This window comes from Lasiodiplodia theobromae (genome assembly GCF_012971845.1).
Source record: "Lasiodiplodia theobromae strain AM2As chromosome Unknown scaffold_50, whole genome shotgun sequence".
Lineage (NCBI taxonomy): Eukaryota > Fungi > Ascomycota > Dothideomycetes > Botryosphaeriales > Botryosphaeriaceae > Lasiodiplodia > Lasiodiplodia theobromae.
In genome coordinates this window covers 234,660-260,352 of record NW_023336531.1, presented here as the reverse complement: position 1 = coordinate 260,352, position 25,693 = coordinate 234,660, and the positions used below count along the sequence as shown (strand labels likewise).

The following is a 25,693-nucleotide window of genomic DNA, read 5'->3' as shown; positions in this document are numbered from 1 at the left end:
AGGTCGAAGGCAGTAGCAGTCTCTGCGTTGCTTCACATTTTGGCCGCGAAAAGGTGGTTCAGATGCTCCTCGATAAGGGCGCCAACGTCAACAGCAAGGTCGAAGGCCTTAGCAGTCTCTGCGTTGCTTCACAGTTTGGCTACGAAAAGGTGGTTCAGATGCTCCTCGATAAGGGCGCTAACGTCAACATGCGGAGTAACTACCCTCTCTGGGTTGCTTCAAAAAGAGGTCACGAGAAGATAGTTCAGATGCTTCTCGATAGGGGCGCCGACGTCAACCAGGGTGGAGAGAACTACAATGCCCTTCATCAAGCTTCACGAAACGGTCACGAGAATATAGTTCAGACACTCCTCAACAGGGGCGCCGACGTTAACGCTCCGGACGGTTACTTCGGTAATATTCTCCAGGCTACTTCATACAACGGTTCCGAGAAGATAGTCCAGATACTCCTCGACAAGGGCGCCAACGTCAACGCTCAAGGAGGTTGCTTCGGTAATGCTCTCCAGGCTGCTTCATACGAAGGTTCTGAGAAGATAGTCCAGATGCTTCTCGACAAGGGCGCCAACGTCAACGCTCAGGGCGGAAGGTACGGCAATAGTCTCCAGGCTGCTTCAATCAACGGTTCCGAGAAGATAGTCCAGATGCTTCTCGACAAGGGCGCCGACGTCAACGCTCAGGGAGGTTACTTCGGTAATAGTCTCCAGGCTGCTTCATGGTTCAGTCGCAATAAGGTGGTTCAGATACTCCTCGACAAGGGCGCCAACGTCAACGCTCAGGGAGGTTGCTTCGGTAATGCTCTCCAGGCTGCTTCATACGAAGGTTCTGAGAAGATAGTCCAGATGCTCCTCGACAAGGGCGCCGACGTCAACGCTCGGGGCGGAGCTTACGACAATGCTCTCAATGCTGCCTCGTCCGTGAAACACGAGAAGGTGGTTCAGATACTACTTCAGAATGGGGCTGATCCTTCGGCTGAGAAAGCCGCGAAGCGTTCCGCATCCCAGGCTGAAATCGGAAGCGGTAATGAGGACGTGGTAGCTAAGAAGCCGAAAGCTGCTGATGCTGGGTCGCCGAGCACGCACGTAGGAGCGGAAGAGGAGTCGGAAAATGCCTGGAAGGACGATGAGAATGAAAATAGTTTTTGGGAATCGTTCCCTTTGTGGTAGGATCACGGGTACTACGCCTCTATGTAAGGCGTAGGCCCGGGCCCTATGACGACGAATGGTCGACGCAGAAGAAACCCGAAGGTCTGGTCCCGAGGAAGCTCATCATCTGCATCAGAAACCCCCAGCATGTGAGGTTTTCATTATGTTTTCATTTCTGAAATGTATATAGGTGTCCGCATCTCGAGTAGTCTCGAGCGCTTTCGTCAGGTATTGAACTGCACTATTTTTCTGTGATTTCATATTGTTGCGGCTTCTTGTGATTACAGGTAGAGAGGAGGCTTCAGTACGAGGCTGAAATGACTTGTGTGGTGTGGCTCGCGGGTGAGTGGGGTGACATACTTGGAGAGAGATCGGATGATCTGCTGGTTGAACACACCCCTTGTTCTACCGACTCGATCGTTTGAGCCGCACGGGAACCTAGCTTAGGGCGAGACATTTTCTCGATTGTAGATTAGCTTCATGCCGGGATTGAAAGTAGGCGTCGCGTTCAATGATCCGAAGGACCGGGAACGAGGCCACCCAAATATCGGGTTGATTGAGTTCCGGCACAACTCAAATCAGCTCAGCCTTTCACATTTGGTCGTCCGCATGCAAAGATGCTGCAGCGTGATCGCGGTTCTCGTGGTTTGGACAAATTCAGCCGCACAGATAAGGCGGGGGAGGCGTCTCCGAAACCTGTTTTACGATGCTTATAATTTCGATAAGCCGCGAAAAAGCAACGGTTTCAGTTTGTGCAACGTGCTGTGCGTCTACACGTATGAGAGGTGGAAATCTATACCTTTCGAGTAAATTGAACCAGCTATCATTGAAACAGTTGACGGAATGTGCCGCATGCTGGATAATGACGGCACAAAATATTGACGTAAACGACACGGAAAAAGGACAGCATCAACAAAGCTCACAGGACCGGCAGCCCCAACCATCCGAAGAACACCTGCACGAGGAAAGTTTCCCCTGCCGTGCCTGGTCCCGCTATCGGGTGTGGAGCTTAAGAACTGCATAGCGCGGTAAGCGTGTGGTCGAACAACTCGAGTAGAGAGGTGCCATTGGCGGTGTAAACACAGGGCGGCAGCCAGCTCAGTAGCGTTGTACGACGTGCTGGCATGTTGAAAGATGACAGGTTCTAGATTGCAGGCGCCTCCTCGTAGGCGTAGTGGTACGGACGGCGACGTAGTGAAGGGATTGGGCGCAGAAGACGACACAGGCGGTAAGGAAATTTTCATAAGAGTATCTGGAGTAGAGGAGCCGGTAGCAAGGCTATATGTGGAGTAGGCACTCGTTATACTCTAGCGCGAAGTATTCGTAAAGGGCCGCTTAACGCTAGTACTTATAGCTGGCGAGGAAAACGCGTATAGCGGGCGATGCCGAATGCCCAACGGCAGGCTAATCGTTTAGGCGGGTCTTGGCCTCGTGTAAATCCAGGGACGAGCCCTAAACGTTGTCCACAAACGGCCCTGGGTAGCGCACAGGCAGCAGCTCAGTGCGGGTACAAGATCCGGCTGGCCCCGCCTCCTGCCTTTCAGGAAGCGGATGACATGGATTGGCTGCACGTCAGCAGCTTACTTTCCGCCCCCACGCTGCATTCGACTCGACTTCGCCACAAACCCTGGACTTCTAGAAAATAGTTAAAACCCTGGCGCTTACTTGTTTGTAAGCCGCAACAACACAATCATGTCTCCCACAGATCCCTCTGACCCACTGATCATTTTCGACCGGCACGATGCCTTGTTCACCCGGGGGGCGCCGCCGACATTTGCATCTCGAGAAGAGTCGCCCTCAGCTCTACTGTTTGTAGATGTCACGACAAAGAAGAGCCAATCGGAGAAACGCAGGATTCGCGCTCACATTATGCATGCTTCACACGAAGCTAAAAGACGTCAGGCCTTGGAGGTCACCAAACGTATATCAAGTCCATTGCAGGATGCGAGCTTTGCAAGTGTCGATCCATTCGACTCGCTACCCGTGAAAACCATCCCCGGGGTGCATGAGCTAGTCGTAGAGTGTAAGTAGCGCGCCATCAATCGGGACCACCCGCTAAAACCACAACCAGACTTCGCCGAATACCCGGGTTGCATACCACTCGTCGACGGTATGCTCAGCTGATATCGCTTGCTGCAGTCGCGCTAACTGGACGCAAAAGACAGATGGCTTCGGGGCCAGGACCCGGGACAGCCAGTGACTGCAAGACGCAGTAACACACAATGGGACATGATCTGCTCAGACGAAACCTGCCTCCTGTCGTTTCTCTCTGGATTCTCTCGCCTGCACATCACCTTCAACCCTGACCCTCCCCCAGAACGGAGAGCAAACCATCTGAGAGCGAAACAAGAGCTCTTGAGGTCTATCAGAGAGAGACTTCCCTCAGCAAAGACGAAGCCATCCGAAATATCCGGAGCCTACGTCTTTGCCATCATCTGCGCAGGCGGCAGCGAGGTGCGCTCATGCTCCTGATCTTAGGTAACTGAGTGATCACTGACGCTCTCGGATCCAGGCCATGTACACCGACGACCCCGCCCTCGCCCTCTCCCACCTCCACGGCGCCCTCGAGCTCATCCGCCTGCGCGGCGGAATCGACTCCTTCGACCGCATCACCCGCCGAGGCCTCATCTGGGGCGAGTTCCACATCTGCGCCGCACACCAGCTGCGCCCCACAATCGTGCCTCCGCTGCCCCCGCCCTGGGACGACTCTTCTCCCACCACCACCACTCTCCCCTCCCGCTCCTCTGCATCAAAGAGCCCCGCCGCCGGCACCGCCTTCCCCTCACCCCCATCATCAAATTCATCCTCACCCTCCTCCTCCTCCTCCCCTCCTTCCTCCGCTTCCTCCTCGCCCCCTCCCCCCTCCCCCTTCCCCCCGCACTTCCGCGCCTTCCTTGCCGCCATCCACGCCCGCACAACCGCCCTCCTCCCGTCGTCCCTGTCCCCGTCCCCGTCCTCGCCCTCGTCGTCCGGGACGTCCGAACTCTCCCGCATCTTCGCCGCCCTCACCCTCGTCTCCCTCGCGTCGACGACTACCTGGGCCCCCATCGTGCACGCCGACGGGCCGACGCGCGAGGCGGTTGCCGCCGTGCTGGACGATGCTACGTATAGGTTGCTGGTGTTGTGTGCTGTCGACGACGATGGCGACGATGGCGACGGCGCCGAGGATGATGGTGGGGGCGGGGACGGGGAGGAGGAGGGGGATGAAGAGGACGCCACCACCTGGGCGCAAGCCGTCCTGCTAAACGCCGCGAACGCATACGTCTGGGCGGAGCTGAGCGAGATCTTCACCGGGACGAAGGGGCACAGCGCGATGCTGAGGCGGCTGCGGCGGGTGTTGGAGGGGGGAGTAGGGGTTGTGACTGGGCCTTCATCAGGTCCTTCCCCCGGAGGAGGAGGGGGACAGGGAGGAGGGGGAGGGGCGAGGGGTGGGGTGTTCAGCGGTGCCCTGAGTGTCGAGGCGCACATGTGGGCGCTGGTCGTGGGGTGGACGCTGGCGGAGGGGTTGGCGGCGGCGAGCGAGAAACTGCGCGGGACGAGCGCGAAAGAAGACGAGATGGTGGGGTGGTTCGAGGACCGGGTTGTGGAGTTGCTGCGGGAGGCGCGGATAGGCGAGATCGAGCGCGCGGCGGAGTTGGTGAGGGATTTCCCCGGGACGGATGCGTTTTGGGCGAAGTGGCATCGGTTGTTGCTGGGTGATAGGTTTCGCGGGAGGCGGTGGCAGGGGTCGGTGGTTTGTTGATGGGGGTGCAAAAGGTCGTTGGGTACGGAAGGGGGAGGGGGGGGGGGCGTGGTGGCTGGGGTGTTTCGCAGGATTTGTGGAAGTGGCTGTTTCTCGGATTCTTCTCCTTGCGTCTTGCTGGACATGGTCCTGAGGAATCCGTCTACTCCGGAATACGGAATAGACGTAGTTAACAAGCACGAGAATGATGATTATGACCAAAGTAAACCAGTCGAACAACAAAAGAGACCATGATAGCTACAGCTGCAAAGATAAGAGACAGGTTTGAAGCTGTATGTAGCGGCATCGGACATCAATCGGAATGATGGGGCAATGCGGGAGGATAGTCTCGTGCAGCCTTCCCCGCGGCAGAATAGGCTAGCATTGGAGGTCAGAAGATACACCATGCCGCTGTTGCAGCTGCACTTGATATGCAGCAGGTTTAAAGGCCTCCTGCATATGCTGTTCTGTGATTTTCGATTTATGAGCAGAGGTAAGCCCTACATTCAATCTTGACTTCAATAGAACAATAGTGAATATAGTACGGAATCTAGACCTCATTCATTACCTTGATCTATTGTCATGTATATTGCTTTTTCCCCAACGTCAAGTATTTACCCTGGCACATTTACTCCATTTGAAACACGACCACGCAATCTACTCCTTTTCTAGTCACGCCGCTGTAGTTAAATAACGAATTTACAGATCATTTAGAAGGTGTAATAGTGTGCTAATTCACTGTTCAATATCAAATAACAGAGCCTTTGTTTGATAATGGTGGAATGCGCGATCGATGTGCACTATACGAAAATCAAGACCACATAGAGCGACTGTGGTCGCGATAAGAATTGAGAGAAAACTCATGTTAGGAATGTGCAGAATAGATCGACAGTGATGCTGCCCTTGCACAAGGCTTCCACCGCCGTTGTGACCCAAGGTCCCGGCACTGTGGTTTGATGATGCTCTCAGTCTTTGACTGCCGAATCATAGGTTGGCAAGAGCCGCCCCGCTATAGGTGGGGCACTTTTCCGACACCAGCCATCCGGTGGGGGCGGGACACCCGTGATCGGCCTTTACAGCTCCAAGACGTGTTTCACTTCAGCTGCTGTACAAACTTGCATGCCGAAATATTTTCGATAGCTCGCTGTTGCGGGACCAGAACGCCTGCGTTGCGTGAATCACTTGATCAGCACTGGCTCCAATGTTGAGCACGGCTATGAGCGGAGGCGCAGAAATTAGGCCCCAGAGCGGCGCAGCCGGCGCTTCGGCTGCCAGCGTCACGCTGGCACTATGGAGTCGTGCGTTGCACATCGGTGACTGGTCAATAGCCCCGGCTCCTCGCTTGTCTCAGGCAACTAGCGCCTGCAAGGGTAAAGAAGCTGAGGGTGCATTCTCTTTAAGAAATAGGTGCGTTTTCACGGGCTCTCAATCCAGTTGGCCTCATCTTCGCCATCAAAAACCACCGACGCCATGGGGAATCGAACAGCCCCCTACTATGATGCAATGCAACTGGGTGAGCTCTTCCACAATGCTAAACTGTCTTCAGACTGACATTCCTCAAATTATAGGTCAAGGGTCTGCTGCTCCATTTCTATTGCCAACCAGGACGTTGTACTTACACGGTGAAGATTCAACTCATTCACCCAGGAGATCCTAGCCGAAGACGCTGTATTCATCGAGCGGCTACACGCAGATGTCCCTTCAGCCTCGCACCTCTTCGATGCCCGTTGGCAAAACGCACAGGTGGATGGAAATACTAGCATTTCTGAGGCAAGCGGCTTCACCAGCGCAACACCAACCTCTACGCAATGGAACCGCATGCAGTCTGACTCCGGTGGGGCAGCGGATGACGCTGGCCCTCGACCTGTCACCGTTAGGGATCGCAAGACCCCCGTTAGGACATTTACGTCTCGCTTCGTTGATAGCTTGAGGTACGCCATCTCTTCCCTCACATCCAGACTCCTCCGCCGCTTCTGACGAGCCCTTCGCCCCAGCGAGGTCATCGCAGAGATGAAAATCTCCAGCGCCGTCCCTATACTCAACGCAAGCCAACAAGGCTCCGATCTCGGCCTTCCCTTTGACGTTCGCCCATTTCTCGAAGCGGATCTCAACTACTACCTTGGTGTCAAGGTAGTTACGCGCCAAGACCGGCCTGCTTCTGCCTTCTCCATCCCTCAAGCTCTCCTAAGCATACCCGACTTCCATGAAAAGTTTGGAGACTGTTTCATATCAGGTTCGAGGTAGTGCTGCGCTTTTGGGAATCCGAGGCTGACATGTAGGAAGGATTCATCGAGGGTGGGCAGCTGAGTGCGATTGTTTCCGCGCAAATCCCCAATAAGAAAAAAAGAGCCGAAGTCATGGCCAGGTCGGTCTTCGTGAAAGCCAATTGAGAGAGCCCGCCATTAACTAATGCCTCGTACACCACCAGTCTCGATGCCGTTCTAAGCTTCCGCCAGGGAAAGTTCCGGCCCATCGCTGGCGCAGTCGAATCCGCCATTCGTACTCTAACCGAACATTCCAAGATCACCGTGACGCTCTACAAACCCGGCGGCCGATCCATCGTCCTGGACGACGACCAGCCAACCGCCCTCCACTCGCTCCGCAACGCAGCGGCCAAGTTCCCCGAGCTGGCCGCCGACCAGCCCGAGCGCATCTACGCCATCCTCACGCGCTTCGATAGCCTCAGTAGCTTCCACACTCCAGGCGGCGCCCACAGCCCGGTCTGCGTCCGATACGACCACTGCGCGCTGTACGCCAACATGCTCCTGGACGCCTTCGTCGAGTACAAGAACATCGACCGGCAGCTGTCGGCGCACATAGCGGCGGTCAAGGCCGGTTCGATGCGCTTCGAGCCCGCGGCCTCTGGCGGAAAGCCGAGGTTTGCAAATTCCTGGACCGGCACCACCAGGGCCAAGCGGGAATGCATGCGGCAGATGATCAAGATCCTGAAGGAGGTGGAGGAGGTAAAGAAGAATCCGGAGATCGCGACGGTGGAGGAGCGGGAGGAGCCGTTTGAGGACCCGTTGATCTTTGGCGAGTATATACCGCGCGTGGAGCCGGTGCCTGACCTGGACTTGGACGAGGAAGAGCAGGAGGCGTATGGCCCTCTGTGTAGTGATGTAAGAGGCGAGCTCCTTCCGGCAGAAAAGGCAAAGGTAGAGAAGCTCAGGGCAGAGAATCCAGGCCTGGGAAAGCAGACCCGGATGGACGTCCCTCGTGGCGCTGAGGGACCCGGGAAAGTTTTCTGCAGTCTGGACTACCTCAAGCCTGACTGGGTCCTCGCCGAGGTCAGCGTGAACGTCTGGAGAGGCGTTGTTTGTACTCTCAGGCTCCGATACACCAACGGCCTAGTGACGACGTTTGGAAAAATCGACCCGCGAGGCAGGCTGATCCGGCTGAGGCTCAAAATCGAGGCAAACGAGAAGATTGTGGGATGTTCTGTCGAGACCGGGCAATCAGACTCCATCGATGCGAACCGAGTCCGTATCACCGCCTTGCGTCTCTCGACAAATCGAGGATCTACGCTCGTTGGACAGTCGTCGGACTGGAAAGAGCCCATACAGCAGTCTTCTACCCGCGACGGTGCCGCATTTGAGGGGCTGCAGATGGTCCACTTCGACCCTATCCTGGAGGGTGGCTACTTGCACGGCTTCTGGGGCCAAACTTCGCCAGACGGAGGCTTGGATCTTGGTTTCACGCGGATCGCCCCCATCTGGAGCAACGTGGAACATCGTATCTCGGGAAGCATTGAAGCTTTGGATGGCGTGGAGGAATATCTGGACAGAGAGGTGATTCCGAGCGGCGTGTGGGACACCTACAAAGTCCACGACTGTCATTCTTTGATGCCACGCACTCCGTCAATCATCCAGTACGAAAACCCGTTTCCAGACAGACAAATGCCACTGATACTGGCGGGGTTTCGGAAAATGGACACTTGGCATGGAGCGAATATGCGCTTCTCAGCCAGCATAGACTTCGTAACCAATAAGGAATTCAGCATCGGCGTCGATCAATGGTCGAACTCCTTATTCTACGGGTAAGTGGTCGAGGCTTTTCCTTCAAGTGAGCTATTAAGAAACTAATTGGTTGGCAGCGGCGAGTTCTCATGGGTCGGTATATGCCCAGATGCGCTAGGAATCCAAGGGGGTGTTTTTCACGCTCACGGCTCAGTTCAGAGAAGTGTGAAGTTCGCCAAACCCTTCTTCAAAACTCCTCAGGTCTTGACATGGATATCTGGACTAGATCTGAGTATTCAAGATGGTAAACGCGTCGAAGTTTCAGCTACGCATGTTGATGAGAATGGGTTTACGATGAACGTCGGGTCTGCCAATTCAGCTCTGATACAGGCCTCTATATCCTGGATCGCAATCGAGAATGGCTCGCACTGCGCCATTGGGTACTGTGTGGCCGTGGCTGAGAACACCAAGAACGCGTCCTGGGATGAGAATTGCAAATTTCCAAAGGGCAAATTTTCTCGGCCACCGAAGGTGCTTGTCGGTTTTAGCTCGTTCGATCTTGGCAGTACCAACACCAATCCCCGATTCGGAACCAGGATTTCGGATATTTCAGCGGACGGATTCAAAAGGAATATTTACTCTTGGGGTGGAAGTGCGATTTCATCCGCAACGTTGCAGTGGCTTGCTATTCCATCTGAGCAATGATTCTTTACTGTAGGAAAACGATTGGCGTGAACAGGTCTTGAGCTTCCAGACACATTTCAAATACGACGCAGTAAACGGCAAGAGGTTGTGTTCTAAATTTTGGCAGAGATATTGAAATCTATTCATAGGAGGCCTTCTTACATTCCTGCTTCGGTGATTACGGGTTTGATGGATTTTGGTGCCGGAGAGCGAAACTGCGCTCCCAGGCTGTACATGGATGGCCATTCAACCGGTTTAGCATGTTCCCAAGTAGCACCTACTTAATCCGGAAATGATATTTGAAGTTGGCTGTTGATGACGCTTTTGCCGAATTCGCAGATGAAGCTGGCATAAGCAGCTGATCAGCATGGCTGACTGATGCATGGTGCATAATTGCGTGGAGGCGAGGCGTCAGCTGAAGAGGAATCATGGCTTCTATGGAGCCGCCAATGCTAAACCTGGTCAAGGGATTCTCGCCGAGTCGCCAAGGTCATGTTCGCTGCATCATTGTCCTGATTCTAACCAGACTCTGCGGTGTGACTGGTGCGGGGTGGATGCGTTCAATTCTGACAGAGATCCGGCGAACTACTGTTAGACAGGTCAGCAAAGTACCTTGCACGCGGACTGGGCAAGCCGCGATAAATAAAGTTGGAAGTAAGATGGATGCGATTCGTTGCTGAGAGTTGGTGAAACAGGCACGAAGTGTGATGCATGCGAGTCATGCACATGGAGGGTCCAGCGCGGCGACATCATCGGCGAAGCTCCCAACGCCGGCGCGACATCTCTCAAAGCACACCTTGCGTTCAGCAACCCTCCTACCTCTTCTCGTCCGACGGATGGGTTGCGCTCGTTCACGCCGCTGCCCGCCATGAGCCAAGTCGAGGCTTTGTACATCTTCGATGAGCACAAGTACGTCGATCCACAACCACCACGGCCCCGCCGCCTCGTCGACCGTCGCGCTCACCTCTACTGCGAATCCCCAGCAACCTGATCCTCGAGCACGTCTACTGTGCGCGCCCGCCGTCAGCCCAGCTCCTACTACCACTCTACCTCGCCCATCCAGCGCCGCGGCCCTCGCTCGTTTACCTGCCCGCCACGAATCCACCGACGCTCGTACACTCGATCATCCAAGACCGCCTGCTCTTCCTCGCGCCGTCCAGCGTTGACACGGAGCCTCTGCTCGTGATAGAATTCCTCCACCGCGTTGCCGATGCGATAGAAGACTTCCTGGGGTCGCCGCTGCTGGCGACTAAGATCGAGGCGCACTACGATGTCGTCGCCCAGCTGCTGGGCGAGATGTGCGATGCCGGCATCGTCGCCAACACCGAGGGCAACGCCCTGCGCGACGTCGTCGAAGCCCCAAGCGTCATGAAAAACCTGCTTGGAAACATGGGCCTGCCTTCGTACGCGTCCTCCCACCCTAGCTACACGCCATCGCTAACACAACCATCTCGCAGCTCCTCCCCCGCCCTCGGCGCCCGCCCCTCCCTCAAACCCACTCTCACACCCCCAGGCAGCAGCCCGACCGCATCCCCCGTCCCCTGGCGCCGCGCCAACGTACGCCACACCTCGAACGAGCTCTACGTCGACGTCGTCGAAACCCTCTCCGTCACGCTCGCACCCTCCGGCCGGCCCATCTCCGCCTTCGCCAACGGCAGCATCGCCTTCACGTCCAAGGTCAGCGGGATACCGGACCTGATTTTGCGTTTGGAAGCGCCCGGCGGCGTCGGCAACGTGGTGCAGCTGCCCGTCTTCCACCCGTGCGTGCGGCTGGCACGCTGGCGCGAGCGCCCCGGCGAGCTCAGCTTCGTGCCGCCCGACGGCCGCTTCGTGCTGGCCGGCTACGAGGTCGACCTGCTGGGGCCGGACTACCTTCTCTCGGCGCACAACCTGAAAGGCAGCGCCAATCGTCCCAGCCTCAACATCCCCGCCAACGTCGAGGTCAAAACAGGCCTGGGCCCCGCCGCCGCAGACTTCGAGGTCCGCCTCTCCCTCTCCCCGCGCTTCCGCTCCACCGCCTCATCGTCATCCTCTACCTCCATCTCCTCCGGCGGCATCGGCCCCGGCCGCCCCGGCCCTGGAATCGGTGGCCGCACCGGATCGGGCTTCAGTCTCGGCGGCGGCATCGGCGGCGGCGCCCACAGCGGCACGTCCGCCGCGCCGCTGCTGTCCGACGTGCTCGTCCGCGTGCCGCTGCCCGCCGGCGTGCGCAACCTGGCGGACCTGCGCCCTTCGCGCGGCGAGGCGCAGTACGCGCCCGGCGACGCGGCGCTCGAGTGGCGCGTCAGCTCGAAAGACGTCGCCGCCCTGCTGCAGCTGGGGATGGGGGCTGTTGCGACGCTGCGCGGGGCGGTTGTGGGGGCGGTGGAGGGGGATGATGAGGATGGGGAGGGTGGGGGAGACGGAGCGTTGTTGGGGACGGGGAAGTATGATTATGATGATGGGGAGGCGGCGGGGAGTGGTGCGGGAGGAGGAGGGGGTGGGGGAGGGTATCAGTCTGCGTCGCTGGTGGAGAAGGCGAATGGGGCTACCTCTGCGGATACGGATGCCCGCGCGGAGAAGAGAAGGCAGGCGAATAGGCTGCTCATGCCGAGTAGCGCGGCGCTGAGCTTCCAGGTCAAGGGGTGGTTGGCCAGCGGCGTCAAGGTGGAGAGCTTGAACTTGGACCAGAGGAAGTCGAGGGGGCTGGGCGCGGGGGTCACGCCGTATAAGGGCGTCAAGTATCTGACTGTGAGCAGAGATGGGGTTGAGGTGAGGTGTTGATGGGGTTGTTGCGTGAGCCTCGATTCCTACGATGCAAACCGAGGTTCAAAAGAAGGCTGTACGATGAGGCATTGAACCTACAATTGAATGAAATGAAATACATTTTTTCTCGTTAATATCATACTCGAGGTAGCTTCCCTTCTATCCCAGTATGTGGTTGCGTGCATTGGATGAGGTCTCGGGATCCGCTACCTCCGGCCGAAAGGAAAGACGCGTGATCCTAGGGTGGTACAACGCAACCATCAATGGTCTGAGATGGAAGCCTCCGGGCAAAGCCAATAACGCCTTCTTCTCACCGGAGATGCGTTACAGATAAAAATCGGGATGGTACACTGGGTTTTCTCTCTACGGACTGCTGACGCAATCGGGAATCTCCATCATCTTGATTGGTCCATTATTCTACAAAAAAGGTTGCCAGACCATTCCCCCAATTCCCCTTCTTTGACTTCTCCCAGCTTCCCACCGGAAGATTGTGGAGCGCGCGCGCGATCATACACGGAATCGACGACGAGGGGCGAATTGGCTTATTGGCCGATGGCCTTGGCGCGCTCGTCCTCGAGCTTGGTGTAGAAGTTGTCGCGGTGACGGACCGACGGGACGTGGTAGCCGTACCACCAAGTGTAGCCGACAGCGGTGCCGAGGCCTGATAACGTAAGAGAGCTGTGCGTTAGCAAAAGTTCCATTGGCTTTCTTTCGGGCTGGTTCATGCGAGCTCTGTTTGCGGGATTGCGATTCGAACGTGGGGGCACGTTTAGGAATGACGCGGAGCTTGGCGAAGGCTGGATAGATATCTGGAGGGTGATTCTACGCACCGAGGGCGACGGAGAGGTCGAGGACAAGGCCTCTGCGGAGCATCTGTTTGCAGATTGCGGGTTAGTTCCAATTGCGGGCGCGCGGCTGAAGGGACCGAGCCGGTAGGCCTCGGAAATGCAGGTTCGACGTACTCCAGTGATGGGCTTGACCATTTTGGCGGCGGGGAGTGGAGAGTTGCGGAGAGCGGGCGTTGGGTTTCGGTGGTTTGCGGGTGGTGTGACGCGCGACGAAGCTGGGGTTCGTCAAGGTCGCAGGTTCCCTTCCCACCGGCCACAAGTATCGCCGGCTGCCGAATGGGTTGGCAAGGATCCATTGACCGCGAAGAATGAATGGGTGGCCCAAGCTGCGCGCCCGCCGCCGCCAACCTGCAGCTCTTCTGCCTCACCACACACCACCATGCGCGTCACATAAGCGCGACGAAAAACGATCCAATTCGCGTTCATCCCCGCCATACCACGAACCTCCGACCGCACGCACGCACTCAATCCTCAATCGCTCGACGCCCTTTTTCTCACTCTGCCGCGCGACAGACGCGAAACGCAGCGCAATGATGCCCGGACTGCGCTACCCCGATGCTTCCTCAACGCAGAACTATGCCGCCGGCACCAAGCGTCCGATCGACGATGACCAGCAACACTCCTTCTCGAAGCGCCGTCGCATCGTGCGCCACGGCATCCGGCACAAGCAGGCCTGGCGCGAGGACCCGGCCATCGCCGCGCCACAGGACGAGGCCTTCTTCCAGGCCCAGGTCTTGCGCGCTGTGTCAATCAGCCTGACGGCTGTGGGCTTCGAGAGCGCAAAGCCGACCGCGCTGGAGGCATTTCGTGCTCAGGTTGACGAATGTACGTGTTATTTCCGTGTCTCCCCAACAATGGAGGACGGGGGAAGTGAGTTGGTAGCGGTGGTGACGCTTTGGAGTGATGTTCTGGCTGTCATGGAAATCCCCTCTCCGCTGAAGAACTCGTCGGGCTTACGCATTCTCCTCTCCTTTCTTCTCGCCGCCTTACAGTCATGCTCCACTTCCTCTCCGACGTGCGCGCCTCGATGGAGAACGCCCGCCGCACGACTCCCACAGCCCCCGACTTCGCGCGCGCCCTCGCGCACACGGGCTACACTGCGTCGGACCTCGAACCACAACTCGCACTCCCCCTGCCCCCCGCTCTCGCGCTCCCGCCCGTGCCCGACCCGCCGCCCGCGGAGGACCCGCCGCCGCGCCTCGAGGCCGTGCTCGGCGCGGAGCTGTCGGGCGCGGAAGAGAAGCGCGCCCGCGCATACATCCCCGCCCACCTCCCCGCGTTTCCCAGCAAGCACACGTGGCAGGCCACGCCCGTCTTCAGCTCGCGCGAGACGGACCCGCGCAAGATTCGCGAGCGCGCGACGCAAGAGGGCATTTTGGCCGAGCAGGCGCTGCGGAAGCTCATGGCGGCGAATCGGACGGGATCGACGCGGAAACGAGTGGGGGCGAAGGATGGTGGTGGAGCGGGCGATGCTGGCAAGAGGAAGTCGCCGCCGGCGAGCAGGCAGATGTGGGAGGATGCGATGCGTGATGTCATACGCGAGGACGAGATGAAGCGCGGAGACGTCATCATGGGCGGGGTCGAAGACGAGCAGGGTGGCGACAAGGTTAACGACTTCGTCGTGGATACGGGGTTGCTGGTGAACTACGACAAGAAGTACTGGAGGAAGGGAGCACAGTCGACGGCATGGTCGTGAGTATCGGAATCAGCAAGAAGCCGAGGAAGCGTTGAACCTTGAGGAAAAGGAAAGTAAATTCAAGCGAAACTGCGGAGGATAAGCATTTTTAGCGTGGCGTTTTCGGGGTTTGGTTTTTTTTCCCCGTCGGGATGGCGCATGTCAGGTGGCGTATGGTCCATCATCTTCTCGGGATAGGAGAGTTCGTGGCTGCATTAAATGGAGGGGACGAAGATACCACGGATGGGGTTGCGATGGTATGGAAATCAAGGCTACATGCGAAGGGGGGGTTGCGCAGCACGCTTGATGGATATGCAAAATTATTCCTTTGTTTGCTGTCACAGGTCACGCTTGCCTGAACGGGGCAATAGCCTCCACGTGTGATGGTTGAGAAGCTCGTAGATCTTTACAGTTGGCTTATCCCTGCCAATCCCATACTTTCACAGCCATCTCGCTCGAAGGCTGTTGCGGGCGTGGATAAATTAATGGGGTTGGTTGTACGAAAGACGTCACAGCCTGTGCTCGAGATCCTCCCACGCCGTCGTCTCGACCGTCAACCCGTTCGCGCACCTTTTCTCCCGCAACACAAACAAAACGTCAGCTCATCCAAACTCGATACCCTGGTTTCAGCTCTGAAACGGAGGGGAAAAGAATTCACACGCACCTCCGGAATAGCCGTACTAAGGGCCGGCACGTTATACGGGCGCGCGGGTCGTTCCTGTTCTCGACGTCGCACGCGTACTGCACCATCTCCAGCAGCTTGCACTGCTCCAGGTCGACCGGCGGCTTGACGCGCTTGCCCTGCGCATTGAACTGCACGCGCGCGGCCAGTTCCTCGGGTGGGAAGGCTTCGACGGGTTGTACCATCGTTTGTGGGGGTGATTGAGGTGTGTGTGGGGGAAAGAGAGGAGAAAAGAGGACACGGATTTTCGGAGACCGCGGAGAGAGATATGCCACCCTGCGCGACGGGCGGCGACTGAGAGCGGGAAGCCGGGTTTCTGGCGAAGGGGTCTCTTCTTTTCGGCGGGATTTTATCGACCGGCAGCGCTGAGATGGGCGCGGAGGCTTTGGGCCGGAGGTTGTTGGGTGAGGTTGAGGAGGCCCGGCTGGACGAGGTAAGTACGTCTGATATATCACGCACGCCTTGACGACGAGTCTCTCTTTTTTTCACAGCACACAACACAAGGCAATGAAATACTGACGCGCTACGCTAGGTCCTCCGCTCCGTAAGCCTGTCCGCGCAACCAGAGCTGAGCGAAGAAGGGCCATTCGGCATCCGCCCGCTAGACCGCCTGCTACGCCTGTTCGAGCAACAACAACAACAACAACAACAGCAACAACCAGTCGCACGCCAGCAGCATGACCCTGGCTCCCCACCGCCCGGACAACCCCAGAGGCCTCGAACTGCTACTACCGGTGCCCCAAAGCCACCCCCCATCATCGAACTCACCTCGGCCAACCCGGGCGCCGGCAAAACCCAGCTCCTCTACCTCCTCATCACGCACGCCATCCTGCCGCGCACCTACGACGGCATCCCACTATCGTCCTCCTCCTCGGGCCACGCCGGCGCCGTCGTCGTCGTCGACGCGGACAATCGCTTCTGCGCTGCGCGCTTGGCTGCCGTCGCGAGGAGCCACGTCTTGCGCCGCAGCAGCGCCCAGAAGAAGAAACTCGATTCCGCTGCCATCGACGCCCTCATCACCGCCTCCCTCGCCCACGTGCACGTCCTGCAGCCGCAGTCGCACGCCGCGCTCCTCGCCGCCCTGCGCGCGCTGCCGGCGTACCTGTTCGCGAAGGGCGAGGGGCTGCTACACGGGTCGGCGTGTCGGCCGCTGCGGGCTGTTTTTGTGGACAGCGTTAGCGCGTTTTTCTGGCCGTTGAGGGCGGTGGAGGATGATGCGAGGGTTCTTATCAGCAGTGGCGACATGAGCGGTGGTGAGAGTGGCAAGAGCGGCAGAAGCTCGACGACGACGAGCGAGGCCTACGCCGCGCTGGCACGGGAACTGCGCGGGTTAAGCGCACGGTTTGGATGTGTTGTCGTTACGACGAGCGTTGCGTCGGCGTCTCCGTTCGCCTCCTCAGCTTCGTCGTCCTCGTCGTCCTCCGAGCGCCACCGACATCACCCTGCTCTTCGCCCCCTGCTCCCTGCGTCGTGGCACGCCGCCGCCGCCGGCGGGTTGCTGCACCTCGGCGTCGAGAGGGTGCGTGTGAGGGGCTTTGCGCCGGCGATGAGCGTGGCGGAGGCGAGGGCGGAGAGAGGGCAGCGGCAAAGCGTGGTGGAGGAGGGCAGGTTTGGGGTTTGGGTTGATGGGTGGGGGGCGGAGGCGTGGCCGAGGGGTTTGTGGGAGGGGTTGGGGGCAATGGAAGGTAGGGGCAGGTGGGGGTTCTATGTGAGAGGGGATGGGGTGGTTGTGGAAGGGGAGGAGGATGGGGGAGAGGGAGAGGAGGGTGTGGTGGAGATTTGAGTGGTTGCTGAAGGGGAGGAGGTTTGTGGTGGTTGGCTTGGATGGATGGATGGGAAGATAAGGCTCGGCCCGCTGCCGCTGACGCATGTGGCAGAGGATACGAGTGAGCGGCGATATGGACAGGAGGCTGTAATAATGTGGGCGCTGGTCTAGACCTTGCTCGGGTCTGTTGTCTGTGCAGGTTTGACAGGACCAGCGGCAAGGGTGGATGCAGCAGTGGAATATCGACACTGATGGAGAAGGTCACTTTTCACTCGGGTCCGCATGACAACGAACAGGATCTGGCACTAGCGTTGGTATACATGAAGCGTGGCGTTGCTTTTCTATTTTCCCGGGTTTGGCTTCGCTAACAGCAATGTAGCTCTGCTCTACCATTGGTGGACTCGGGCAGCACATGCTTTCAGTGCAGATTCGTGCAACAATCTGCTTTCTCCACATGGCTTCGACGCATCTACCTGTACGACATTATGGTTGTCTGCATGCCCGCATTGGCCAAGCCGGGCCGGCAACGTTCATTACCCGATATTGCTCCCGACTCACGACACGACTTCGGATTCGGTCTGGCCACAATTTGTTCTAGATTTTTCTCCACATTTGCTGAGTACCTGTCTGGGCATGCTGAAATAATCATCTGGAGACCGCCGCAGCTCTTGCCCATCTCCGAGCCGTGATTGCGTGACCTTGACTAGCATTCGATCTTCACAATATGCCGATCACTCGGCTGAACCACGGGCCACTCCAAAGAAGGCAATGAGAGGCAAAGCTATCAGCGTCTCCTTATTGGCATACGTCGTGGTCCAGCATTCCCATTGGCGCGCGGCATCTGGGAACTTGGCGGGCTACCGGTACGCCAGCACCACGCCGTTCCACGCTTTGTGACAAGTAGCCTGCAACGTCTGCTCGGCGGACCGTTTCTGAGACAACGATGGAGGGCAGGCCCCCGCCCGCTCGGAAATAAGATCAGGGTTGGAGCTAGAGAAACAGGCTTTGTGGTCGTTTTGGCGACGTAAGTACATGTTGCGGGGAACGGGGATGTCATGAACCTTGCTCTCGGACTTTCTCAGCTCCCCACCCATCCCGCAAGGCTGTAGGTTGGCTGGCCCGAGCCCACGTACATATACAACGATCGGATCCCGTTTTACCCGCGAAACTTTAATAGGACCACCGTCGGTGTGCCCCCCATCGCTCGACAATCTTAAAAAGAGCGATCACTCGGCACTTCAGCTTCCTTTCTGCTCAGTCTGCCTGGCCCCTGCTGACAAGCGCTGCTTGCTTCCTCACGTCTTTCGCGCGACGGAGTTCCGGAATCGCTCTCGTTCTCTTTTCTGATCAGGAGGCTTCGGTTTGTATTGCTCAGAAATTGGAAAAAAGGAAGTCGGGCCGTCCAATTCTTGACTGAAACAAGGCTCGAGTCGGACTCAATAAACCATTTACGGCCTTCTCCGCACAAACCCTACCTGCGGCACAGCTAAAACCCCATGTTGACCGTGGCCGGGTAAGACGGATTTCCCCTCACACGACCTCCCATTACGTCCTCAATTTCGCGCGCGCGGGGCTTGCGGCCTTCAGGTTCCTTCCTCTTCTTCGTCTTTTTTGGCCGTCTCCGCACACTGGTCGAATTACCTTTTCTGGCGACTCGCTACCTACGCTCCGGCCTCCGACCATCACCCGGACTACACACACACATCGCCATCGCACAAGGCCGCCACCCTCACCCTCACCTGACCCGATCCATCCACAAATAAAAAAACATGGCGTCACTCAACACCTCCTCCTTCTTCCACGACCCTCTTCTGCTCAGCCGGGACCTACACGTCGAAATGCCGATCCTCGTCGTCGGCAACGTCCGGCTCCTGCTCTTCAGCTCCACCTCCGCGCTCTTGGTCAGCATCGCCGCCGCCGCCGTCGCCGCCGTCTTCTTGAGGAGGGATCCGCTCGCCGCCTTCCCGGTCATCGGGGAGGAGTGGGGAGACGAGAAGACGCGGAGGGAGAGGTTCGTGACCGGGGCCAAGCAGATTTATTTGGATGGGTATAAGAAGGTTTGCGTGCTCTTGATTGTTTTGTTGGTTGTTTGGTTCGTGTGCTGAGGGGTTGCCTTTTGCGGCTGTAGTTCAAGGACGGCGTGTATCAGATCACGACTGTGAGACGTAAGTACTTGCTGCCGGTACAGGGCTGTTGTGAGCCTCCTGCTAATTTCGATGGCGGGGTGGAAGAGTCCAGGACGATTGTCATTGCGCCAAAGTTTCTCGACGAGCTGAGGAAGCTGCCGGACGATGTGGTCTGCAATCAGTGTGCGGCCGATGAGGTGAGTTGAGCCCGCACCTTTTCCCCCCTCACCTTCATCGACACGGCTTGCATTCCCACCGTTCCTTCTTGGCCTCAGTCCAGCTAACCGCCATCCCCACAGACCCTCGAAAGCAGATACACCAAGCTCAACACCCACGAGCCCCTCCACGGCCACGTCATGAAAACCCTCCTCACCCCGGGCCTCCGTGTGTCCCCCCCAATCCTCTATTCCCCTCCTCCCCTCCCTACCACCACCCCGACTAACCCAACCCAGGCCGCCTCAACCCTCGCATCTCAACCACCATCACCACCGCCGTCCACACCGCCCTCCCTTCCACCAGTTCGTGGACCCCCGTCAACGCCAACGCCGCCCTCCTCCACATCGTCGCCGCCGCCACCGGCGCCATCGGCGTCGGCAGCCCGCTCTGCCTCGACCAGCAGTACCTCGACGTGTCCGTCCAGTACGCCGCCAGCGTCATGCGCGCCATGGCGGCCGCGAGTAGAGTTCCTTCGTGGTGTAGGAGGGTCGTCGCGCCCTGGCTGAAGGAGGTGAGGGAGCTGGATGGGTTTGTGAGGAGGGTGGAGGGGTTTATGGGGAAGGTCATTCGGGAAAGGCGGGAGAGGGAGAAGGAGCAGAAGGAAGGGGGGGAGGGGCAGGAGGGGGAGAAGAAGGGAGGGGAGAAGCAGGAGAGGCCGGAGGATATGTTGCAGTGGACGATGGATGCGGCGGGCAGGTTTGGGTTGGATGCCGAGTGGAAGGTCGTCCGGGCGTATATGGGGTTCGTGTTTGCGGCGATTCATTCGACGACGGTGGTGGCGACGAATGTGTGAGTTGGTCCTTGGATTTTTTTTTCTTCCCCTTCGCGGATGGCTGGAGCGGGGGTGGCGGTGGAGTTTGAGGGAGTGTGCATGGCGAAGCTGACGTTTAGCAGTCTATTCAACCTGGCCGCCATGCCCGAGTTCACGGCCGAGCTGCGCGAAGAAATCGCCAGCGTCCTCGCGCGCCACGACGGCGTAATGACGTTCCAGGCACTACAAGAGATGCTGAAGCTGGACTCCTTCATGAAAGAGACCTTCCGCCTCTACCCGCTCCAATTCGGTAAGCCTTCCCCCCTCCCTCCTCAATCCGCCCCGCAACTCACACCCGCCTCCACAGCAAACTTCCAACGCAAAGTCCTCAAGCCCTTCGCCCTCTCAACCGGCCAAATCATCCCGGCCAACACCGTCATCGAAGTCCCGAGCATGGCCGTCTCGCTCGACCCGACCGTCTTCCCCGACGCCGCGCGCTTCGACCCGCTGCGCTTCTACCGCCTGCGCACCGCCGCCGGCGCCGACCCTTCCGCCCACCAGTTCGCCACCGTCAGCGAGGACGCGCTGAACTTTGGCTGGGGGCGGCACGCGTGCCCGGGGAGGTTCTTCGCTGCGAACGAGATTAAGATGGTCGTCGCGGCGGTGCTGTTGGAGTGGGATGTCAAGATGCCGGAGGTGAAGGAGGGAGAATGCGTGGAGGCGGAGAGGGAGTGGGAGGGGAGGAGGTGGCGGAATTGGGAGTATGGGAATTTTGTGAGTCTTGCTCTGTGTTCTTTGTCTTGTGCTGGTGATGCGGATTGCTGACCATGGTGGTGTGCGTAGTGCTTCCCTGTTCCTACGAGGGAGCTCTTGTTCAGGAAGATTGAGGCGTAGGACGTTCAATGAAAAAGAGTCACGAAAACATATTTGACATAGAATGGGTAAGGGCAAGGTGAGGACGGTGTTGCGTACTGATAGGATTGTTACCTACTCAGAATACCATTTCTCAAGTATTTTCCCCTTGTACAGTCGTAAATTCTATATCTCTTCCCTCCGGCCTGCGTTTCCGCAGTACTGACCAAATCCCTCGCCCCCTAAACGAGCGTTTCTCCCTGTACTTTTCTCTGGAGTCTTTGGGGCTGAACTGAATACTATTGCCATCAGGTCTGACAAGACCGGCGTAATTCTGTTTGAGTCCTTCCTCAATTTCTGAATTCGACATTTCATCAACAAGATCATCTGGCCTGTCAAGCGTATCTATGACGATAGTAGTGAGGTCGACGGCCGCCCGATACAAACCGTAACTAGTCTCGACACCGTACTCGCCCTTCGCCATGAGCCACAAAGACCATACGGAAATGGCCCAGAAAAGGTTCAAGAGGGAAAACAGAAAGAGCAACTGATAGGAGAATCCCCAACTATATTCATTTCCTGGTACACATTGACCATTCTGTGAAACATCGTCCATGTCGTAGATTGTCCCATTGTAGTACCACGTGAGCTCGCTGTAGCGTGATAAATTCAACGAGTCAAGTGGATCGATAGTGTAATTTGTGTAATTGATTCGGGAAATTCCGCAACTGGTGGAGAAGTCGAAATTATTCTGGCAACTGTATGCTATAATTGGGGCCGGGTAAGTATCAGGAAACCATATTGGGAGTTTCTACTTACCTAATTCAAGTGCGCGAACAGTATCTGAACCGTATACTTCTCCAGTTTCGGCAATTTTAGTCAATTCATACTCTACGAGGTGACAGGTACCGTTCCTGCCAAACACACTGCAATTCCCGATCGTGAACAATATTGTACCGAGGTTTGGGCTGGAAATATCAACAGATATGTCGTCAATCTTGATTTTGGTAGTGAACGTGGTGATGTAACCGGTCATTGCGCTTGTAATGGTCGGAAATGCGATGAGATAGATGATGATGAGCGCGATGACAAGGAGGCGTCCTTTCCAAACTTTCCAGAGATGATGCTTAGGAGTGACAGTGAGAAAGCTCCAAAGAGCATTCGCAGACGCCTGATTCTGGAATGATATACCAACGAATAGATGATGCGGGATTGGGTGGGTTTCCATTGCGTATAGCATGGACCGTGTGATGACGCGAGATGAGATGGACACCAGGATAACTTGGCCGATTCGCCCGACGCCGATGTCCCAAATAAGATCGATCCATTTTGCCTGTGCAAAGCTGTACCTTCCAAAGGCGATGGTGATGGTGACAAGGCTAGGAATGGAGAAGAGATGGACAAAGCTTGTGTAGTAAAAGCCAGCCTCGTACGTGTAGTAATCATAGAGTGGATTGAGATCAGGAGCATTCCGATCGAAATCACCATCGGGACTACAGGTATCGTAGATTCCTTTGATCTGTCCTGAGATGGGGATGAACAGAGCAATGGGGAAGGCAATGGATGCGAGGACATAGATAAACGCCAGGGTGTTGGAAATAGTCCAGAAATCATGCTTCTTGAATATGCGCCGTAGTGCAGAGGATGCTCTCTCATGTGTGGAAGTGTGGCCGGGATCGAGCATGGGTTGCTGTGTTTCCGTCATTAGACCGATTGTTCCTGTAGAGTTGAATGTTTTGCTGAAGTTTCTTCTGATTCCCTCGTGTGGGGTTGAGTAGGTCACCAAGGTACGGCTTAGCTAGTGGTCGGCTTCGTGTAGTTCCAGAGCCAGCTTTCGATGCTCGGGGGAGGTGAAAGGCAAAAGAGGGTGCGTGTGAAGGACCAGAAACGCCATGTAATTAGCGTCATACCAAGACTTGGCTCCGCCTCAAACACAAATTGCATGCTTCGTGAAACGTAACGGGGGCAGACGTAGATTATGTTCTAAATCGAGACTACTTTCCCGATTACTCGTCTTGCAGAATGCACAAAAAATTCCAATTAGCGCTAGCCCAGATTCAGCAACTGCTGCATTGGCGATGCTCGGTCGTACGCCGCCACGGCTATTTGTGGAAGTAAGCATTGCGTATGCCGAACACCGGACCAGTCATATATGGAAACCTCGCATCGTCCACCCACGTGTGAACACTCCGATGTAAACTTATCGCTTTAGCAATGCGACGTTTGCTTATGACAGCTTGCAGTGCTCACTAACTTGAGTTCATGCGCAGTAGGACGTTTGGGAAGTTTAAGGAATTTCCGTAACCTTTAAAGAAAGATTCAGCATGCTTCCTGCCAAGTGGATCTTGAATGCTTATTCGTATGCGTCACACTGGAAAATATTTATAGCCACCATGCGGTCAGCATGCAAAGTTCGTTTTCTGCCAAACGCCGCAATCTCTCATTTCGTAGTGATCTACGTAATTTTATTTGCTGACAACCCACGCCAAAATCAAGGTAAAGTAGTACAGAAGGCTTTTTGTGTAGCGCTCGGAGCAGAAAGTACTGGTTTATGATCGACAGTGCTTCGGGCACTAGTCCTATTTCGCTAGTCCGTGCTACTTGCTGAGCCTTATGTAGAACGTTACTTTGATACAAGGCTTAGCTCTTTAGACACTTCGGTGGCTTAGCTCCTAACTCTAAATATAGTTGAAAAATGCCGATAGAGGCTGTCATGCTGCAGCGGCGCCTGAATAGGTACTCCGAACCCAAAGAAAAAATTCCGAGAATTACTTCCCAATAATTACTCACGTCGAATTCTTGTTCCAACATGAACAACTCACCATCCATGGCCGATTTCGATCTCGGCGACCAGCACTTTGGAGCGACCAGCACTTTGGAGCGACCATCGCCGGCGACCCCGAGGCGGCCAGCGTCGATTACAATGGTGCTCAACTGACACCAGACCATGACTCTACTCCTCCGAATAGAGATAGGGAAAGTGCTGCTTCCAATTTGAAGCAATTAACCGACCCGCATGGAAATGACATAACTATTTCGTCAGACACGGTAGATGACACAACGGCAGCCACTGGAGATTGTTCGACTATTCAAGACAATGAGAAGTCACTTGAACTTCATGAAAACACTGAAGAAGGCGAGCATGCTCTACATGCTTCGACCCTGACTTTACTACCTACGACAGGCGGATTTGAGCACCCGATTCAACATGAAATCGCTGTGGGTGGTGTCTCACAAGCTGCGGCGAGCACACAGGATAAGGAGACGCCTGAGGCCTCGCAAACATCCGCATCACCTATTGAGCCGAGTTGGACCCCGTTCTACTTAAGTCGGTCCTTTTTTATCGGAGGTGCAGTGGTGTTTGGATGCATGATTACCGCTTTGGAAGTGCTGTACTGCCTTTCCGAAAAGAACCAGGGACTAGCCACAGTCTCGCAAGATAAACGTTACTTCTGGACATACGGTCCTCTCTCTCGTTAGTAGAGTCTGGAAATCTTTGGAAGTGCTATCGGCTCATTGATTATAGTCTTGGCTATTATATCCACTTTCTGGGGACAAACGGAGTATCGAGCACGACAGCTTACCCCGTGGTATCTCATGAACAATGGACAGGGCGAAGACTGGTTACTTCTCAATTATTTGACAGAATCAACGGCAAGCTCACTCTTCCGTTCGATCAGAGGTCGTCATTTCCTCGTTAGCCTTGGGATATGTGGTTCACTACTCCTGCGACTTTTGACAATTTTCTCGACCGGTCTTCTCAGTCTGGAGTACAGAGCCATGACTAGTCAGCAGGAGTATCATATCGTCGACACATTTGATTTCACCCGCAATGGGTATGGAACTAACCGATTGAACCGATCAACATCAAGTTCCTCGGGTAGAGGCCAATTTCGGGCCATTTCTCATTACAACCTCACACCCCCTTACGAGGTGAAGACTGGATCAGTAGGTGAATCATTCGCATCATCTGAAGAAGGTAGAGTCCAAAAGAAGATTGCCATTGCTATCTGTTAGGCTCACGAACGTTAGGTCTTTTCGATAAAATGATCGCCGATGTTCCAGTATTCGAGGCGAAACTGAAGAATTGCCGAACGTTCTCGACCATGGTCAATGATTCAGCCTGGACTGCTGACTATGGGATCACGGGCCCAAAATTTCGAGATATATTTTCAGACCGAGAAATAGAAACTTGGAAACAGTGGTGTATCCCTGATTGGGATGCCTACGTCGACGGAAATATCAATGGGTTACGTTGGAATCACTCGATGATTGAACATAGCGTTCTGAGTCTCCTGGACACTGCAACACCAGCCCATAAATGCTCAGAGAACAACACAGTCGATGAGGTAGAAGAAGGTCGAATATTGTTTTTCATGTCCGAGTATTATGATGAGGAAAAGCATATTGCAGATATTCACGGCCTCTGGTGCGAGCCGGTGTACTCCTTGACTCGGCGTACTGTCATGAATGTTTCGGATGCCTCCAGAGAGAGCTATCAGATCCACGTCTCCCCAGACGTGAAAGAAG

General features: G+C 56.2%; 9 protein-coding genes across 9 annotated transcripts; 7 read left to right on the top strand and 2 right to left on the bottom strand.

Moving 5' to 3' along the window:
- Positions 1-62: 62 nt before the first annotated feature.
- On the top strand, positions 63-1,163 carry LTHEOB_11593 (Ankyrin repeat domain-containing protein; the record flags this gene model as incomplete). The annotated part of the gene is made up of 1 exon (XM_035508366.1): positions 63-1,163. The coding sequence occupies one exon, from the start codon at positions 63-65 to the stop codon at positions 1,161-1,163; it is 1,101 nt and encodes a 366-aa protein (XP_035365916.1).
- Positions 1,164-2,834: 1,671 nt separating this feature from the next.
- On the top strand, positions 2,835-4,884 carry LTHEOB_11592 (uncharacterized protein; the record flags this gene model as incomplete). The annotated part of the gene is made up of 4 exons (XM_035508365.1): positions 2,835-3,165; positions 3,214-3,252; positions 3,304-3,596; positions 3,655-4,884. 4 exons carry the CDS (start codon positions 2,835-2,837, stop codon positions 4,882-4,884), a joined length of 1,893 nt encoding a protein of 630 aa, XP_035365915.1.
- Positions 4,885-6,333: 1,449 nt separating this feature from the next.
- Positions 6,334-8,903, top strand: LTHEOB_11591 (Phenylacetyl-ligase; the record flags this gene model as incomplete). Its single annotated transcript, XM_035508364.1, has 6 exons — positions 6,334-6,376; positions 6,432-6,438; positions 6,492-6,794; positions 6,858-7,096; positions 7,147-7,228; positions 7,292-8,903. 6 exons carry the CDS (start codon positions 6,334-6,336, stop codon positions 8,901-8,903), a joined length of 2,286 nt encoding a protein of 761 aa, XP_035365914.1.
- A 1,468-nt stretch (positions 8,904-10,371) lies between these two features.
- On the top strand, positions 10,372-12,266 carry LTHEOB_11590 (Ap-3 adaptor complex subunit mu; the record flags this gene model as incomplete). The annotated part of the gene is made up of 3 exons (XM_035508363.1): positions 10,372-10,412; positions 10,487-10,906; positions 10,961-12,266. The coding sequence occupies 3 exons, from the start codon at positions 10,372-10,374 to the stop codon at positions 12,264-12,266; spliced, it is 1,767 nt and encodes a 588-aa protein (XP_035365913.1).
- Positions 12,267-13,626: 1,360 nt separating this feature from the next.
- Positions 13,627-14,792, top strand: LTHEOB_11589 (Bromodomain associated domain protein; the record flags this gene model as incomplete). Its single annotated transcript, XM_035508361.1, has 2 exons — positions 13,627-13,921; positions 14,089-14,792. 2 exons carry the CDS (start codon positions 13,627-13,629, stop codon positions 14,790-14,792), a joined length of 999 nt encoding a protein of 332 aa, XP_035365912.1.
- A 488-nt stretch (positions 14,793-15,280) lies between these two features.
- LTHEOB_11588 (uncharacterized protein) lies at positions 15,281-15,638 on the bottom strand (the record flags this gene model as incomplete). Its single annotated transcript, XM_035508360.1, has 2 exons — positions 15,281-15,341; positions 15,436-15,638. 2 exons carry the CDS (start codon positions 15,636-15,638, stop codon positions 15,281-15,283), a joined length of 264 nt encoding a protein of 87 aa, XP_035365911.1.
- A 185-nt stretch (positions 15,639-15,823) lies between these two features.
- LTHEOB_11587 (Rad51 family DNA repair protein) lies at positions 15,824-17,236 on the top strand (the record flags this gene model as incomplete). The annotated part of the gene is made up of 2 exons (XM_035508359.1): positions 15,824-15,886; positions 15,986-17,236. The coding sequence occupies 2 exons, from the start codon at positions 15,824-15,826 to the stop codon at positions 17,234-17,236; spliced, it is 1,314 nt and encodes a 437-aa protein (XP_035365910.1).
- Positions 17,237-18,987: 1,751 nt separating this feature from the next.
- Positions 18,988-21,205, top strand: LTHEOB_11586 (Cytochrome P450; the record flags this gene model as incomplete). The annotated part of the gene is made up of 8 exons (XM_035508358.1): positions 18,988-19,275; positions 19,347-19,383; positions 19,450-19,541; positions 19,644-19,728; positions 19,797-20,349; positions 20,455-20,621; positions 20,679-21,085; positions 21,155-21,205. 8 exons carry the CDS (start codon positions 18,988-18,990, stop codon positions 21,203-21,205), a joined length of 1,680 nt encoding a protein of 559 aa, XP_035365909.1.
- A 769-nt stretch (positions 21,206-21,974) lies between these two features.
- On the bottom strand, positions 21,975-22,868 carry LTHEOB_11585 (uncharacterized protein; the record flags this gene model as incomplete). Its single annotated transcript, XM_035508357.1, has 1 exon — positions 21,975-22,868. The coding sequence occupies one exon, from the start codon at positions 22,866-22,868 to the stop codon at positions 21,975-21,977; it is 894 nt and encodes a 297-aa protein (XP_035365908.1).
- Between the last annotated feature and the right edge of the window lie 2,825 nt (positions 22,869-25,693).